This window comes from Mus caroli, unplaced genomic scaffold (genome assembly GCF_978045245.1).
Source record: "Mus caroli unplaced genomic scaffold, Mus_caroli_1 scaffold_20, whole genome shotgun sequence".
Classification (NCBI taxonomy): Eukaryota; Metazoa; Chordata; class Mammalia; order Rodentia; family Muridae; genus Mus; species Mus caroli.
The window spans coordinates 17,574,258-17,593,076 of NW_028227275.1; the positions used below are offsets into that span (position 1 = coordinate 17,574,258).

The 18,819-nt window shown below is 46.7% G+C and overlaps 1 protein-coding gene across 2 annotated transcripts in view; it reads right to left on the reverse strand.

Moving 5' to 3' along the window:
• Nucleotides 1-21: 21 nt before the first annotated feature.
• Entpd7 (ectonucleoside triphosphate diphosphohydrolase 7) overlaps nucleotides 22-18,819 on the reverse strand; it is a 44,533-nt gene continuing 25,735 nt past the window's right edge. The window contains exons 7-13 of one of the 2 annotated variants that reach the window (XM_021151868.2): nucleotides 18,359-18,415; nucleotides 17,409-17,542; nucleotides 13,357-13,523; nucleotides 9,543-9,867; nucleotides 8,193-8,278; nucleotides 6,977-7,138; nucleotides 22-5,259 (exon numbers count right to left, since the gene is read on the reverse strand). In XM_021151868.2, the coding sequence (XP_021007527.1) occupies nucleotides 5,022-5,259; nucleotides 6,977-7,138; nucleotides 8,193-8,278; nucleotides 9,543-9,867; nucleotides 13,357-13,523; nucleotides 17,409-17,542; nucleotides 18,359-18,415 (1,169 nt within the window). In that variant the 3' untranslated portion in view covers nucleotides 22-5,021. Of the gene's footprint in view, nucleotides 5,260-6,976; nucleotides 7,139-8,192; nucleotides 8,279-8,328; nucleotides 8,505-9,542; nucleotides 9,868-13,356; nucleotides 13,524-17,408; nucleotides 17,543-18,358; nucleotides 18,416-18,819 lie in introns of those variants that run through there. The other variant, XM_085834159.1, reaches the window with a different exon arrangement.

Sequence of the window (18,819 nt, forward strand, 5' to 3'; positions counted from 1 at the left end):
CATTGTACATGCGCGTGCATGCAGAGAAAAGGGGACAACTCCTGCGAGTTGGTTCTCTCCTTCTGTCTTTGTGTGGCGATTGCTTTGTACCCGCTGAGCTGTCTCACTGGCTCAGGTTTGCGTCTTTAACCTGCACTGAGATCTGGTTTCCTGCGGCAGAGTCAGTGACTGTCTGGAGTGAAATTGGTTGCAAAGACCAGCTCTGATAATCAGGAGTTTAGAATAGCAGTTTACCTGCAGCCCTCCTGGTCTTGGGGTGAATGGGGGGTTCTATGTGGGCATATGCCACACAGAGCCACATAAGACACTGCACATTTTCTAGAACTCCACATCTATCAGAATATTAAGAATTATTCCATGAAATTTAAGAATTCCACAAAAAATTCTTTTTTCCACCGCCTGGCTGACAAAATTCTTAATGTAAAGCATGTAAAAGAGCCACCTCAGCCACCGGAAGCAGGGCGGTCCCAAAGCCTTTGTCCTTAAGGTCATGGGTCACAGTGGAAGGAGCCGTGGCCACTGCAGAGACCATGCTAAAGGTAGAAATTCTGGAGGAGATGTAGTGTATACTTCAGCTTCAACTAAACGGAACAGTGTGGAAGGAGAACTTGAACAGAAATCTGACCGTTTGGAGGGCTCGGGATCCCTGCTGGCAGAGGTGGGCTTGAGTAAAGGGGCAGAGCCAAAATCAGGGCTGGACTCACCAGGACCGCCTTCAAACTGCGGTAGCTCAGATTTAGAATGTCCTCCAAGGGCCCATCTGTTAAAGGCTTGGTCCTCATGGTGGCATTATTGGGAATGGTGGGACCCTCGTGGCCAAGCTTCCTAGAAGGTCTTTACATCATTGGAGGATGAGCGAGACTCCCAACTCCATCCTTTCTTGCATCCTGGTCATGAGCTAATCTATGCCTCACATGCCTGCTGCAACATCCACTTCATTTCGGGCTCAGAGCAAAGGGATACTTGACTGAGTTGACCATCTACAGCTGTGAACCAGAACAGCCCGTTCTCTGTATAAATCATCTCAAGTGTTTGGTTATAGTAAACGGACTAGCAGCCTGGGGGTGGGGGTGGGAGTCAGGGGTCTATTAGTAATTGTCCTGCTTTAAAGAGAGGCTCAGGAATAGACACATCGTCAAGCTTGTCTGACATGCAGGCACGGTTAAACATCCTATGACTCAGAACATTTTCAACTCAAGTTTTTATGCCATAGAAGCAATGACCTGATTCATATTTGAAAAACTGGAAGCCCTTATAGCATGAGCAATAACTCCATTTTACAATATAAAAAAGAGTCTTTTTATTGCTCCGATTTCCAGAAATGAAAATGGTCTGCTGGTGTGTGGTTCTCCTCTGTCCTTCTAATGATAGTATTAACAAACAAAAATAATGAATTACTAGGCCAAGGGGAGATATGAAACCCTTCAATGACAGCCGATGGGGATATAGAACAAGACAAAGCTGGCTTAACATAGAACTTAACAAGCCTCCCACCAAAACAGAAAGCCTGGAATGGACAGGAACCCATGCAGGGTACAGCAGCTTTTCCAGTTAGATCACATCCAAGTTAGGAGGAGGGTGGAGGCCAAGGACAGAGCCACCCACCATACAGACCATTACCTAAAAGTATTTGATTTCAATCATTGTTTTGCAATCATGGTTTACAAAAATATTTGTTATTCTGTATTGCTAGTCAAAGGTGCCAAAACTTGGTTTTTAGTCCTCATTTTTGAACGTACTAATTTTTATAATGCCAGCAAAATCTTCACGAGTTTGGCAGAAGTCTACCATCCCCACAGCAAAGACTGAGGGTAAAACATAAACTAAGAGACCGATTTAAGAGACTCTGAAACAGCCACGCTATTCCTACTTAATTCCTAGTCCAGCTAAAATGAAGTCACATACAAATCCCAGTCTGGAAACTTGCCAAGAATCGCCACCTATTCCATAATGAGGTAGATATCTCTATTAGGCATTTGTACCTTCATTCAGATTGCAGTTATTGGAATGTTGTGGGTAAGAAAAAAAAATGTGCAAAGTTAAGCTAATTGCTTAAACATAAAACCAGAAGTATTTTAAATACTAAAACAGATGCAGCGAAAACTTGGCTAATGAGATCCCACTTGAAGTCTACCCTCAGGGGTGAGTTGAGAGCAATGTCCTCAGCTCCATATAACAGAGTGTCCCTTCTTGTTCTTAACCTATGGAACTCCGGGAAGCCTTATGGTAAGGAAGGTAAGTCTGGACCCCATAATACGAAAGCAATAAACAGGATACAATGCACCAAACAGAAACTCAAAGACTAATTAAAATAAATTAAGAAATATATTTATATTGAGAAATGGTAAAGATAGGTATCCTGAGATTTTTTTTTTCAAACTATAAAAAGAATGTAGGGGGTATCAATCCGAAAGGCTGCCGTAATGATTAAATGATATATAGTAAAGAACACAACATTAAGAGGGATACAAATAAGTGCTTGACAGATGGAAGCTTCTAGTAGCATCAGGACAAAGAGGAAGATCAGTAATGAGAGCTTCACAACCAGGCGATTACCACCTCCCTCCTCCAGCCTCAGTTGGAGCCCATGAACATGGCCACTGTTAACCTGCCCAGGGACTTCTGACTAGATCTCTCATCACACCAAGACAGCTATATAGAAACCAAGATGGAGCTAAATGTTCCCTGAGGAAGCAAATGGCTAGTAAGAGCATTTTAAAACAACATTAAAAAAAAAAAAAAAAAAAAAAGCAGAGGCTCAATCACAGGACATAAAAATTAGAAAGATGGAGAATGGAGACAACTGAGAAGTCATAAAATGTCAATGTCAACCTCACAGTCCTAATGAAAAGTAGATGACATGAAAGAATTCTTTGCTAGGTGTGCACATATCTAATGTGCACGCATGGTGGCACACATCTTTAATCACAGCACTCAGGAGGCTGAGGCAGGAGGACCACTGAGAACCAGGCCAGCCTGAGTTACTTAGTGACACCCATCCTGCCTCAAAAAAAAAAAAAAAAGAGGAGGGGGAGAGGAGGGAGGGGGGAAGAAGAGGAAGAAAAGGAGGAAGGGGAGGAGGAGAAGGAAAGAGAGGAAGAGGGAAGGGGAGGAAAGGGAAAGGAGAAGAGAGAGGGGGCGAGGAGAGAGAGGGAGGAGGGGGAGGAAGAGGGAGGAGATGATGATAATTGCGGCCTTGCCTAACTGCTAAGTCAACACACTCATCCTCACGTTGGCTTATCTCTAAGACCATCTTGACTTTTTTTCTCTATTTTATAAATCATTTCATTTCCTTCTGTTCCCAGGAGGAATTTATTATCAAAGAAATTCATTTTTATTCCTTTAGACTCTTTTTTTTTCCTTCTGTATTCCAACACTAGAAATAAAAGGCTTTGGCAAAATGAAAAGAAAATGAGCCAGGTTGGTGATGCTCCCCTTGAAGCAAAGAGACAGAGGCAGGGAGATCAGGGCTTCAAGGCTACCTAGAAAACTGGGCTCAGGAGGCCTGCCCCACTCCCCAAAAGAAAAAATCAAACTCCTGCTTAGACCCTGGGAACAATCCCAGGTGCGCCCTCGTGGTTTTGTCCAGAAAATAAAAGGGGATCCGTGGGGGCAGGGAGGAGCTGATGATGGAGGACAACAGTATGAAAGGCTGGCTACAGAGAAGCCCTTCTGAGAGGCAGTAGGTGAGAACTTCGGGAATATGGCTTTCCTCTCCCCGTTAGTGGGAGAGCTATTTGTGACAGACATCCAGAAAGTGGCCAGGTTGCTCCATGGCAGACTTGTTTAGTTATGCCAAAGTTTAGAATTTGCTGTCTTTTGAGCATCTCAAAAAAAAAAAAAAAAGTAAAATCTTTGACTTTAAGCCAGGCATGCTGGCTCATGCCTTTAATCCCAGTGATCGGGAGGAAGATGCAGGTCTCTGTGAGTTTGAGTTCAAGGCCAGCCTGGTCTATAGAACAAATTCCTCCAGAACAGCCAGAGCTACAGAGACCCTGTCTCAAAAAAAAACAAAAAAAACAAACAAAAACAAAAATCAAAAGCTTGGATTTTATTGCCTTTGCCCACTCTCCTGATGCTAATCTTTCTTAAAACAAAACATAATTTATAAACAAAACAAGTACATTCCTTCCCAAAAAATATATAAGATCTTAGCGGTGAAATGAGGGAAGTCACTTTGAATCTTCTGCACGCTATATGCCTGTGAGGCCGTAACTGAAACAGGCAAACCTAGGTCCTGTTCCTATCACGGTTTCTCCAATCTATAAGCACATTTAAGGCTCAAAAGACAGTATTAATGCCCAAGCAGCCTTGTGAGGCACATAGACATGGAAATGTTTTCTATACTGGTCAGACCAAGTATCAGATAAAATACTGTTAGATCTTCAATAAGTCATTCATTTCAAAGGCGCTCTAACCTCTCAGATCTATATAACAAAATCAGAAACACTGCTGGGGGTGGGGGGGAGATCTCCGAGCACACCCACAATGGCTTGTCAAGTAAGCAAGGAAGTTGTATCATTTTGGTTGCCTTGAAATCTGGTCCACTGAACCTCAGAGATCTTAGGTCCCTATTCAAGGCTGTGGATCTCCACATAAGGATCTCTCTGTTACAGAGAAAACAGGGGCAACTGCACTTGCTGGAATGTCTCTGGCTTTGTAGCAGTCAATCCAAGCTGATTTCAACCATGCCTCCGGTTGCCCAATCAAAAACTTGCTTCAGCAAGGGGGGGGGAGGGGGGGAATGCTACATCCCAGAAACAGATCAAATTTCTGAGATAGAGGAGAAGCATGCTTCATTTGGGCTAAGCTTAGCACCAGCCTCTCGACATTTAGTTCCTCGAAGTTAAATTGCGACTTCTGAGAAGAGGTCCCGTCCTGGGCACCAAAAAGAAATCAAAGTGAAAAAAGTAGAAATTCGCAGGCCGAAGCAGCATCGGAGGCCAGTTCGAGAAAGTGGAGGAATTCTGTAAGCAGCAGCAATCCGAAGGCGCTGGAAGTTCTCCACTTCCGCTCCAGCCTCACGGCCCCACCTGGACCCCAATCATCGGCACCACTTGCTCGATCCACAGCAGGTCCAGAGGAGCCGAGGCTCGGGTTTGTCTGCGGTGAATTCTGTGGATGCGCAGAAGGTACAGGACGATGGCCAGAAGCACCACCAGGGTACAAGCAAAGAAGAGATAGTGGTTGTAGACAAAGGAAAGGCGGAGCCAGCTGCCGTGGGCTGGCCGGACACCTCCCTGTCCCTGCCGAAGGTCCCTAGGGCGAGTGGAGAGAGAACTGTTAGTTTCAGAGTGGACCTGGGCTGTCGGCTGAAGTCTCCATCCCACTTTATCCTTCTTATCTCTCCACTCAGGCATCCTAAGAAACCAGCTGTGGCCAGCAAATGAAGCTTAAGGACACCGGGGCCAAGGGCTGACCGACTCTTCCAGCACCTTCCCTTCCTTGGTCTACAGGAGGAGAAGCCACGTGGGCTGTTGAATGTGGGGACAAGAGCAAAAGACCTTTGAAACTAAAGTTAAAAAAAAAAAAAAAGTGAGCAGAAAGACAAAATTGGTCACCTGCAATGTAAATCTTTTGTTGTTTGGGGTTTGGTTTGGTTTGGTTTGGTTTGGTTTTTGAGACAGGGTCTATGTAGCCCTGGCTATTTTGGAACTCTATTGTAGACCACACTTGCCTCCAACACACCCAGCTGTAACATAAATCTTAAAGCATAGTTTGGGGCTGGAGAGATGGCTCAGTGGGTAAGAGCACCCGACTGCTCTTCTGAAGGTCCAGAGTTCAAATCCCAGCAACCACATGGTGGCTCACAACCATCTGCAACAAGATCTGACTCCCTCTTCTGGAGTGTCCGAAGACAGCTACAGTGTACTTATATATAATAAATAAATAAATCTTTAAAAAAAAAAAAAAAGCATAGTTTGTAAATACAGTACTAAGAGTAGAGTGTCCTTGAATGCAAACAAGACAAACTGAATGCATCTAGATCTTAAAAAAAAAAGGGGGGGGGGAGGCTGTGGCCTGAGCAGCAGCTGTGCTATAACCTGGAGAAACAGCATTATATAAACCAAAGATGGCCGGTCTGGTGCCTGGCTAGGATGGGTCCCACTCTGGCACCATGCAGCTACTACATCCATGTTTGTTTGTGTGACCTGCAATGGTCTTTAAAAATGTAAATCTCCAAATGGGAACATTTCATATAAAATACGGATTTCTGATTCCTCTGGCCAAACAGGAACTGGCAAATGCTGGGACAGGTAGCACCCAGAGTGACAAGCATGGGTACTCTAGGTGGTGCACACTCTGGTCCCACACTGTGCCACGCAGCCCACTTCCCTTACATCTGTCCCCTGTCTGCTTCCCAATAACAGAGTTTAGAGAAAAAGGCACAACTGAGTAAAAATTCTTCTTATTTTATCTGAACCTGTTCTAGGGAAGACAAAACCTGTCCCAAAGACCTCACGGGCCACAGTGGCAAGGCACAGGCCTCCCACAGCTGGCTCTAAATACCTGCCCTGGAAGCATGTTGGGTCCTTCTTGTAATGCTAGATGACCACAGACTGTGCCGGGTCATTAACACCATGTTGAGAAGGAGTCTACTCACTGGGAAAGGTTTTCCCAGTCAGCCTCTGTCAACTCCCCGTCAAATATGTTTCCCAGACTAACTTAAGACTGACATTTTAGGTCGTCAGTAGTATTCTACAAATGTGTAGTGTGAGCCCAATTCTAAGGACCAGTCCGTCGGAGGACAAATACAGGTGTTTTTCTGACATGGCCACGTCGAGGAAGGGATTCCAGATAGATCTATCTCGTCCTTTCTGTCCCAGCATGCCTCACTGGAACAGTGGCTCAGATGGAAGGCACAATAGAATTATTCTCTGGCTGTTGGGGAGGTAAAGTGGTTCACTGGAGAAACCTAAGGCATCAACTTAACATCCCCTGATGTCAAGGCAGCAGCTTGGAAAGCTGACTTTACCTGAGAGGCAGGAATCGGGTTTTATACAGAATTGCTCCCAGCGTCCACTGCACCTCTCGGTCATACACCAGCTGCGCTGTCTGCAGGTTTGGGTAGTCGTAGGGGAAGTGGAACCCCTCGTGCAGGACTTCGTACATCCAAGCTGACTTAAAACACTGATACCTGCGTTATGGGAAGAAAGTTCACGAAGCTTTAGAAAATATAAAGAAAAGGGGAACCGCAATGCATTCTTTTGTAGGAAGCCATGTGTTTCTATCAGATATCATTGGCTGGCCTCTCTTCCTGCTTCATCTTCTCACCTCTGGGGAGAGCCTCACTGCAGCCCCAGGGGCTATGGTTTTCTCCTGTTTTGATTTTCAAGATCCCTGTCTTTAGAGAACATCCTTAACAGCAATGCTGTGTTTGTACAATGTCTATGACTCGCATAAATGGAGACAAATGGCAGGATCACTGTCATCAGGGAGCATTGACAGGCACACAGAGGGACACTGCACTATTTTATGTTTATTCCTCCGAATCTGTCTTTTCTTTTCTCTTCTTTTTTCTCTGTGTAGCCCTGGCTGTCCTGGAACTCATTCTGTAGAACTGGGTGGCCTCAAACTCAGAAATCTGCCTGCCTCTGCCTTCTGAGTGCTGGGATTAAAGGCGTGCATCACCATGCCCAGCATCTTTGACTTTTTTCAAACTAAACATTTAAATATGGGAGGATAACAAATTCTTGACAAAATGTTGACAGTTGCTGAAACTAGGTTCTTTCTACTTTTTGGTTAATTTTCTATAATAAGATGTTTACAATAACAAAGGTCAGGCTGGTGAGATGGCTCTGTGGTTAAGAACACTGGCTGCTCTTCCAGAGATCCTGAGTTCAATTGCCAGTAACCACATGATGGCTCACAATCATTTACACTGGGATCTGATGCCCTCACCTGGCATGCAGGTGTACATGCAGACAGAGCACTCATACATTTAAAACATAGCTACATAAATATATAAATAGGTCATCACTGTTGCCATTGCATCACTTGGAGAGAGTGTTCTTTGTTAACCATTGGTTTTCTGCCACAGAAATGGGCTCACTGTTTGGTCTTCCAGAAAGCCACAATCCGAAATAATCAAATTCTCCTTCAGCCTAATATCCAATCAGTGATTCTCCATTATAATCGGCCACCCATGCGTTAAGACCGTATCGAAAGTAGAAGAAGAGAAACTGATTTACTTGAGTCGATGCTCGTCTGCGTGTGAAGAAAAGAGGCCGTTCTTGAATCTCTGGGCTAGCACCGGCCACGCCATGCCACAGTAATCCTGGAACAAGCACAGAGACACAGTGCAGCACAAAACCACAGGCAAATTCTCCGACCTCACCCAGGGGCGCTCTAGTTCTGGGAAATGATCGGCACAACTAGGATGCCACGCCCTCTGCACTCTTTGCTCCCAAGTGCATGATGAAAACATTTCTGCTCAGCCTTGCATTTCCACCACGGTGTGCCCAAAGCAAGGGAGTCGGGTGACCTGGACTGGAGCCCTCCAACTGTGAGGCAGAAAAAACATTTCTTCTCTTTAAAGTTGAACCTTGCAAGTATTTTGTTACGGTTATCTTTTTCTAGTTGACCAACAAAACCAGGTGGTGGTGACACAAGCCTTTCATCCCAGCACTTGAGAGGCAGAGATAAGGAGGCCAGCCCAGTCTTATGTAGCAAATTCCCAGGCTAGCCAGGGCAACACAGTGAGACTCTCTCAAAAACAATAACAAAAAATAAAATGAGAATACCAACCATTTTGATTAACAGCCTCTAAACTGCAGCAGAGGTACCGAGTGCTGGTCAAACCTGTAGCTGTGCAGGTGACAAGAGATGCGAGTCTGTAGGACGCTCAGGTTCTACTTATGTGCAAAGTGAATTTCTGGTCTTTCACTTAAATATCTCTACCATCATGGGGTTTACAACACCTTCTACCAATGACCCCATACCATTCTGGCCTCTTTTAAAATTATCTCTGGGGGCAGTAAGTGTGTGTCACATGTGTGGGAGTGCCCAAGGAGACCAGAAAATGGCACCATGGCCCTGTGGATGTTTACAGGAGTTTGTTGTAAGCTACCTCACATAGACCCTGGGAAGCGAGCTCTTGTCCTCTGGAAGGACATTGCTCAGTCACTTAGTCATGGCTCCAGCCCTGATTCTGGCCTCTTAATAGTTCTGACCAAGAGAAGAAAACCAGGCCTGTCTACCAAGCACACATTACAAGTCAGACACCTACAAAGGGGGAAATATACAAAATGGCACTTTTGATCCACAAATGTCATAGAAGTGAGAAGAAAAGCTAACAGGTCACCATTAGGACATTTTTATACCTTGGTATAATACATCCACGGTAACCTAAGCATCAGGAGGCAGTTTAACAGAGACGGCCCCTTAACCTCAGAGTTCACTTTCTCCTCTATAAAATGAGGTTCATAGGCCCTTGTAAAGCCTCAGGTGAGATCATGCAAGCAAAGCCTGCCTGGCACAAAGGAGGACATCCAATAAATGCCAGGTGCCAGTATGAGTCATCTTGACTCTTAACGAGTTACCTGAGCAGCCTTGGCAAATGTGGGCCCATGGTAGCGGCCACCGATGCGCAGCACATCCTCAGTGCAGTAGAAGAACTCTGAGAAGCCGTAGAACTCGCTGTTGTTGAAGTCGATTGGGGACTGGTAAATACCGTTCAGTGAGGCCTGGCTGGTGTTGGAGCGGGCCAGCAGGGGGCTCAGCATTGTCCGACAACTGGTCCAGTCTCCCTTTCCTCGGAAGTGAAGGACCTGGCTGTTCCTCTTCACCATATCTGTGAGTCCCACGGGCAGGCAGGGGTCCAGAAAGGGATTGTCAGGACTCAGGCCTGTCTTCTGGCCCAGCAGTCTGTCACAACGACAAAGACAGACAGAAAGTGACACCGCTGAACCTGACCTGAGGACTACAGTCCACACCACAAATCCCTGATGTTTCACGACAGTCCCAGCAACGATGACTGAATAGAGCATAACTGTGCAGCAGCAGCATGTGCATAGCTCTGCCAGCACCTGGCCAATCCAGATGCCCGCAGCCAGCCATCTGAGCTCAGGGACCCAATGGGGTAGATGGAGGAGCAGAGGGGGATTGCAACCCCATAGGAAGAACAATGCTGGCTGGCTTGGATCACTCAGAGCTCCCAGGGACTAGACCACCAGCTAGGGAGTGTGCAGGGAAGGATCCATGGCTCCAGATACGTATAGGGTAGCAGACGATGGCCTTGTCGGACATCAGTGGGAGGGGAGGCCCTTGGTCTTGTGGAGGTTTAATGCCCCAGCCCCAGCGTAGGGGGATGCTGGAGCAGTGGGGAGGGAGTGCGTACTAGATGGGGGAGCACTCTCATAGAGGGAAAGGGGATGGGGGAAAGAGAGGATGAGATGGGGGAATTGTGGAGGGATAACTGGGATATCATTTAGGTGTAAACAAATGGAATGATTAATTAAAAAAAAATTTTTTAATTAGGTTTAGAAAAAAAAAGAGCTGTACCAGTGATGCCTTTCCCTCAACCCTATCGTGAACTTGTATTTCCCAGCGTTGGGTCAAACAGCTGGGAGTCCGCAGTTCTCCCCAAGGGCCTCCATTCCCACGCACCCCTGAAAGCTGCATGGAGCTCCTGGTTAACGCACAGCCGGCGGCTGGAGAGGTGGCTCAGTAGGTAGGGCACCAGACGCACAAGCGTGACTGTGTGAGTCTGAATCCCCGGAACACACGGACCAGCCACATCAGGTGGCATGAGACTGACTGTAGGCCCAGTGCCTGTCAGGGAGATGGGAAGGAAGCAGATGGAAAAGTCCCTGAAGCTAACGGGCGAGCGAGCATGATGTGCACAGCAGTGGGACTGTCGGAACACGGAACAGGGACGGAGTCAGGTGAAGAGACTTCCGAGCGCTCCTCAGAACACTCCAAGAAAACCAACCGGACGAGAGTCTTGTAACCCCCAGTTTCTTTAAAACACAGGCTTGTTCTTGGGATGTGTTTTTGTGTTCCTCCCAGGTGCACAGATAGGAGTGCACTTACTTGAAATTATCCGTTACTAGCGTTATTGCTAGCTTTATTCAATTGAATGTTTAAACGCCCCTTTAAATGCCTCTATGGAAAACTACGGTTTTGTCACATGGGTGTGTCTTCCTGATGGTACACAGTTTGAACTCATGACAGATTTACCCGTGACCTTTCTTAACCCTCGGAGGATAGCTGTCTGAGGCTCTGAATAAAGTCGGCTATGGCATGAGACTTGTCTGCCTCATTTATCGGCTCCAGGTCCCACTGCCTGTAGAGCGGTGACAAAAGAGAGACCCTGATCTCAAACAAGGGGAAGGTGATGAGGACTCACATCCAAGGCCACATGTCTGATGACTCACACATGCCTGCATTCACACGACATCCAAGGCCAGCCACGTACACACACACACACACACACACACACACACAAACGCACGCGCATATATATACACGTGCGCTCAAGGGGGAAGGGCTTTCTAAAGAAGGAACCATGGCCATGTCCCAGCGGTGACATCTGGCCCTGAGTGAGTGTTGAGTGGACAGAGCAGGCAGAGGACCACCTCCAGGGACTGAGACATGAGCCCCTCAGCCTCTAAGTGGGGGAGGGGCATCACACATCTATTACTCTAATCTATACTTGTCTAGTGATCTTATTACCAAGGAGATAAATATGCTGATCTGGCCAAGTATGGAAGTCCCATGGAGACCACTGACAATTGTAGTTGTCTGCTATCAGCTCCTGAGGAGGCAGCTGTGAACGAATGGACACATCACTAACCACAGAGAAACTCATGAAGAAGCAAGAACCAGCCAGGAAGATAGGTCTGTCTGGTAGATTGGCAGCTACAGGAGCCACACTTTGACCTAAATCCTAAAGTAGGCAACTTCAGAGCTTAGCCAGGAAGTACCACAGCATAGGAAATGATGCAGCCCAGCAAGGGAAGAGAGAGCACAAGACTGCAGGGGAGGGGAGCGCAGCGGCTCCTGAAACTGAGGTCACCGAGAGCCTGCAGAGCCAGGGCCCCCCCACAGGTGAGCCCCACAAAGCCAGGGTTCCCCACCATGTGCCCTGCAGAACCAGTAGGCCCACCGAGAGCCCACCAAGCCAGGGTTCTCCACCGTGAGCCCGCTGAGCCAGGGTTCTCCAGGCATCGCGGCAGCACCCCAGCTCAAGTCAGCTTGCCTAGGACTAACACAAACACTTCGATATTCGTGCAATCACCCACAACACCTGCACACACACCCCCTCCCCCGACTCTGCGACCTCTTGGTGATGGAGACTTAAATAATTAAAAAGACTGATGACACGGCATTTTCTTCAACATTTTCTACGTATGAGAGAGCTGCCACGGAGAAGTTATTGTACGTGGGATACACCCGTGCCTCTTTGGGTTACTGTTTCTTGCTAAATCTATGTATGTAGATAATTTTTTGGTAGAAAATAACCATTGTTTATGTATCTTCCTCAATGCACAATGACTAAAAAAAAAGATTTTAATCAAAACAACTAAGAACAATTACTTCGGGCTGGTGAGATGGCTCAGTGGGTAAGAGCACCTGACTGTTCTTCCAAAGGTCCAGAGTTCAAATCCCAGCAACCACATGGTGGCTCACAACTACCTGAAATGAGATCTGACGCCCTCTTCTGGTGTGTCTGAAGACAGCTACAGTGTACTTACATATAATATATAAATAAATCTTAAAAAAAAATTAAAAAAAAAAAAAGAACAATTACTTCATAGCTATTCATCATGGTCTCCAGGTAGTCAAATGAAAAAGTCAGTGAACTTGGAGCTTGGAGATCTTGGTGCTCAGATGTTCTTCAGGGTTCTTCCTCCTTTGGGAGAGCACCCAAGACCGGTTCCCAGGACCCACATGAGAAGGCTCCCAACCAACTGTAACTCCAGCTCCTGGGGACCCAGCACCCCCTTCTGATATCTGCAGGCACCTATACATTTCCAAACACACAACCTTTTTAAAGAAATCTGTGATCATGGCAATTCCGGATGAACAACTGGCTAGTCAAAACTCGAGACACGATTTTAAAGGCAATCTCGTTAACTTTACCTACTTGTTAAGTTTAATTGCAGACAAGCAAACCTTAACTCCCACACGAGAGGGCTTAACGGCTCTTCCTAGTGCACACATCTCGGGATGTCAGGCGTGGCCGTGGTATACAGCAAAGCCAGGCTTCTTGCTAAAGAGCAGAATATAGCCTTGCAGAGCAGGGGCTAACAGGGTCCCTGGAGATGCTGCTGGGAAGGAGGAAGCAGACCTAGCCATCATAGCTGCGTGCTACCGTTTCTTCCTAACGGCTGCAGCCTGGTGACACTGTACCTGTTTTTGTTAAGCGTTTCATTTAGCACGAGATCTTCATAGCGCTGCCGGGCAAAGTTGCCACCAAAGCCCAGGAAGGTGGTGACATAAACCCTGTACACGTGCTCCGTGTGCTGAGCGTCACAGCCCAGGTTGAACTCGGCCAGCAGGATCTTGGCAGCTTCTTCCTATAATGCAACATCCAGAGAAGAAGAAGAGAGTTTCAGCTCCTTTTTCAGAGGGCAGTGGCGTGGTGAACACAGTGGACTCTGCCTCTATGGCTCCTCTTTAAAACGGGCTCAGTAAAGTACTCTTGGAATCCTGGCACTAACCGCAGCTGAGGCAGGAGGATTGCAGATTCAAAGACCATTTGATGTAGGGAGCAAGGCCCTGTGTGTGTCTGTGAGGTCATTTCCCAAGAGGTTTAACTGAGGAGAGAGGACCCATGCTGAACGTGGGCAGTGCGGTTCCATGGGGTGTGGCCGTGCACTGAAGGAGGTCCCGAGTTCAATTCCCAGCAACCACGTGGTGGCTCACAACCTTCTGCAATGGGGTCCGATGCCCTCTTCTGGTGTGTCTGAAGACAGCAACAGTGTACCCACATACATTAAATAAATAAATAAATAAATAAATAAGAAAGACAGCAACAGTGTACCCACATACATTAAATAAATAAATAAATAAGACAGCAACAGTGTACCCACATACATTAAATAAATAAATAAATATTTTTAAAAATCAGATCATTGTGAGATCTATTTTATGACCTTGTCTAAAACTATTCAGGAAGCTTTACTAATTCCTGCGACAGGCCTGGGCAATGGGAAAATTCAGTTTTATTTTCAAAATAGGGGGGTGGGGGGGAGGTTGCTGTTTGGGTGTATTTCTGTATATTCATTCTTTTGTTTCACACAGGGTCTCACTGTGTAACCCTGGCTGGCTTGATACTCACTATGTAGACCAGGCTAGCCTCAAACTCAGAGAGATTCACCTGTCTCTGCCTCCCAAGTGCTGGGACTAAAGGCGTGCGCCCCCACCCGGGCCTTGAGTTTGGTTTTTAAGTTTAAATGCAGGGCTGCATTATGTCCCTGGGCTCGTGGTCCCATGCCACAGCGAAGCCCCTCTTTTGTTCTAATTATTCCTGTTCTTCCTCATACCTGATCCCACCCCTACCCCCTGCCAAGAGTGACCATCCCAATGCGCTTTGTGTGTCATTCTTTCAATGCGTATTATTGCAAAGTGGCAATAGCTATTTGAATTGTAGTATTTTAAATCTGTGAACATACTGCTGCGCCTAGCAACTCTACTCCTAGATGTACCCAAGACACCTAAAAACGTACGTATACACAAAAGCGTGTTCCTGAATAGTCACAGCACTGCTACCCACAACAGCCTAAAAGTGTGGGCGCAGCTCAACTGTGCATCCAGTGCTGAGTGAATAGATGGAACGCGGAACGGTCATTCAGCGCGAGGCTACTCAGCCACCAGAACCAGCGGTGCCCTGGTACAGAGTACAACGTCGATTGGCTGGCAAATGCTTTCCTGAGAGTCGGACGTAAAGGGCCTACTGCATGATCTCGTTATATGAAACATCCAGATAAGCAGACCCCCAGATGAGAGAAAGCAACAGGGAGATGGCATGGCAGGAGATAACTGCCGAGGAATATGGTTTTCCTTTTGGCAGTGTTGAAAAACGTTCTGGAATCCCGGGTGATGGTTGCGCATTCTTTGCTGTTTAACCAAGCACAGGCATCCATCTTTGCGTCGCTACACTGCTGTGTCTGCATCAGATTGGCTGCTTCCTGAATCTGCACACACAGGACATCTCTGATCTCACACCCCCCAGGCACGCGTCCACTTATTCCTTAATATCAGAACTATGTGTTCGGCTGTTGAATACATCCTAACAATATCAACTAGAAAGCCTCAGAATTACTCCAGTTTCCCCAACCTCCAACCCAGAACGGACGTCCATGACTGTAAACTTCACAGTCCCACCCATGGGAACTCAGACATAGCTGTTCCTTGGGCAGCTCACACTCATTGAGCACACGTGTGAGTCACGTGAATTCATGAAGTCTTAGGACTTCAGAGCTACAAGACCGAAGAGATGCTCTGACCCCGTCTCAAGACCACACTGTCCGCTCTGACCCACACAGCCGCCAATGTGGCCGGCCACAAAACTTACAGCTGGGAAGGACCGTCCGAGAGTTTGTCAGACTATGGAACAGAGGCTCGTGTGACTACCTTTCTTGAAACTTTGGACAAGTGACAGAAATAAAAAACAAGCCCCCCACAACACTCAAGACTCCTCCCAGTCCAATTTCACCCTCTCTCCCCAGAACCACCCCTGGAAATCCTACACTGGATCAGGCTACTGGGCACTCCTTGGACATCCCAGACTCTGCTGCTTTCTCTGTGCCCCTGTACACATTGTGACAGTGACAGATGGCTTTTGCTAGACTTCAACTCTGATCCTAGGCCCAGGTAAACAGATCACCTTCCATGAAGCCAGCATGGCTCCTTCTGAGGCCTTCACAAACGGAGCTGACCCTGCTGGTCCCTATCTCCTCACAGCCGTTATAGCAAGAGGGTCTCAACCAGGGGCCATGCTAAGCACCACAGTACACCCAGCCACACACCATCATTCAGCCCCAAATATCAACAGCACCGAGGGTGACAAACCACAAGGACTGCTGTGGTCTGCCTGACATCGACTGGTTGACTCCATAGACTTCTGGAGGCCATGGAGCTAGCATGTTCCATTTCTCCTGCGTATACATACGTACACACTTAAAAGGCATGCTTCCCTTTTCTCTCTAGGGTGAACCTTCCCCCTAACCTTCTTGGTTTGGAGATGCAATTCATTGGCACAGCACTTGCCTAGAATATGCAGGACCCTGGGATGAATCCACAGCGCCACAAAGCAAACAAACAAATAGATGTTAGCAGCAAAATATATTCTTTAAGGGGCCAGGGACTCCGGCAGTAAAGTACTTGTCACACACAGAATTAGAGCTTGAGTTTGATTCCAGTTCTCACATGAAAACCTAGGTGTGTAATGTCAACCTTGGGTCTCCACGATCACTCTTACCTACACAAGCACCCACACCGCAGACACAGAAACACTTACACAGACAGACAGGCAGACACACAGACACAGACGCACACATGCACACACACACACATAGAGCTGGGTGTGCCAGTACATGCCTATAATCCCCGTGTTGGGGAAGAGAGGACAGAAGGATTTCTGGGACTTGCTGACTAGCCAGTCTAGCACACAAGTTCCAAGTGTAGTGAGACAGTCTCAAACAGTACGGTTGCACTCAATTGGGAAAGACACCAGACGCTGTCCTCTAGCTTCCCACATACACCTGCACCCAGATGTGTGCACACCCCCCACCCCCCACAGACACGGAGGTAAATATTCTTAGAGCCGAGAGAAAGGAATAGTAGGGGAAAGGTTATGTATGAATGGCACCCGGGACTTATACACAGTATTAATTATAGTTGCTAAGATGTATCAAGCACTTACCACAAACTGGGCCACTTGCTAAGGCCTTCACACCCTGATGTCCTTACAACTTTACAAGACACACACTATTATGTCTTTCAAACAGTGAGGCTCAGGGAGGTAGCCTCTTGCTATAACGGCTGTGAGATAGGGACCAGCAGGGTCAGTCCCGTTTGTGAAGGCCTCAGAAGGAGCCATGCTGGCTTCATGGAAGGTGATCTGTTTATCTGGGCCTAGGATCAGAGTTAAAGTCTAGCAAAAGCCATCTGTCACTGTCACAGTGTGTACAGGGGCACAGAGAAAGCAGCAGAGTCTGGAATGTCCAAGGAGTGCCCAGTAGCCTGATACTCAGGATAATGCAGGCTAGTGCCAGGGTGGTGGCAGACACAGGCCTTTAATAAGACAAAGGCAGGCAGATTTCTATGAGTTCAAGGCCAGCCATGGCCATAAATTGAGATCCACCCCCCCCCCCAAAAAAAAACCCCAAACTTCAAATAGAGATCTTCCTTCACCAGTACCGGCATTCCTAACTGAACTTCCATACACGGCAAAGTACCTGTTTGGGAGGAAGGTCAGAGGCTGAGGTAGGAACTTCGTAGGCAATTTGGAGAGAGGCTCCTCCCATGTCCAGGATCCCCACTGTCCTCCTGCGGCCTGCTGCTGAGTCCACAGAGGTGTCCGAGTCTGACTCTGAAATCAATATATCATTGATATAGCAACAGGATTCAAATACCCAAAACCAAAACGAGAGAGAGAGAGAGAGAGAGAGAGAGAGAGTGAGAGAGAGAGTGCCAGGTCAGCAACATAGCCATCCTGTAAAAGCTCTGACTTTTTATTTGAAAGCAACTAAAATAAATTAATCTAATTACTAAGTGTAATTCTACAGTGAATAATTCTTGCAAATGACTTAGATCTAGTATTTCAACTATGCATCCCAGGGATAGGCAAGAACCAGCTCTGACAAGTTAGCTGTCCTCTCCCCAGGCGCCAATGGCATGCTCACTCCCGTCTTGTCACATACACATACAATAAATAATGCTTAAACAACAGCAGCAGCAATGAGAGATTTAAAAAAAATGTGTTCTGTGGAAAGAGAGCAGACACAAAAAACAGTAAACTATTCCACGTTTGGGACTGGCTGGCGAGTTCATCCATGTTCATCTTATCACCTACTCCACGTTTACAGATGTCTGAAGCTTTCCACAAAAGACGACGAAGAAGAAACCTCAAAGCAAGCGCTTACACACTACTGGCGGTTTCAAGCACTGACACAGTATTGACAATTTGAAGCACTTACACAATACTGATAGTCTGAAGCACTTACACACTACTGATTAAAGCACTTACTCACTACTGATAGTGTGAAGTGCTTACACACTACTGACAGTCTGAAGCGCTTACACATTACTGATTAAAGCTTACACACCACCGACAGTCTGAAGCGCTGACACACCACTGACAGTTTGGAGAGTCAACCCTTGAAGACCATCGTAAGGCAGAACTTACCATCTTCATGGTCAAATCTTCCCAGAACAAAGTTGATTCCGATCCACGCATAAACTCCTAAGGAAGAATGGAAATGGCCTCTCTATAATTTGCTGCTGATGGACCAGACTTAGACCCTCCCCAGGCTGCCCTTCTTATCCTTTTCCTGAGAAGATAAAAATAAAAGGAACCATAATATTCTACTCCATACTCGCCGTGCATGGACCTTAAATCTTGCTTTCTCTCTTCCCTGCCTCCCTCTCCCTCTGACACACTGTAGCCCGCCCCATCCCTAACAGTGCTGGGGCTCATGCATGCTAGCTACCTACATCTTTTATCATGTGATTTCCCCCCTTCTACAATTATTTGTAACTTCTAATAATTCTACAAAGAATAGGAAGTACTTGTAAAAAACAAAACAAAACAAAACAAAACAAAAAAAACAACTCTCCCCCAAAATGTTTAAAACTGCATAAGGGCCA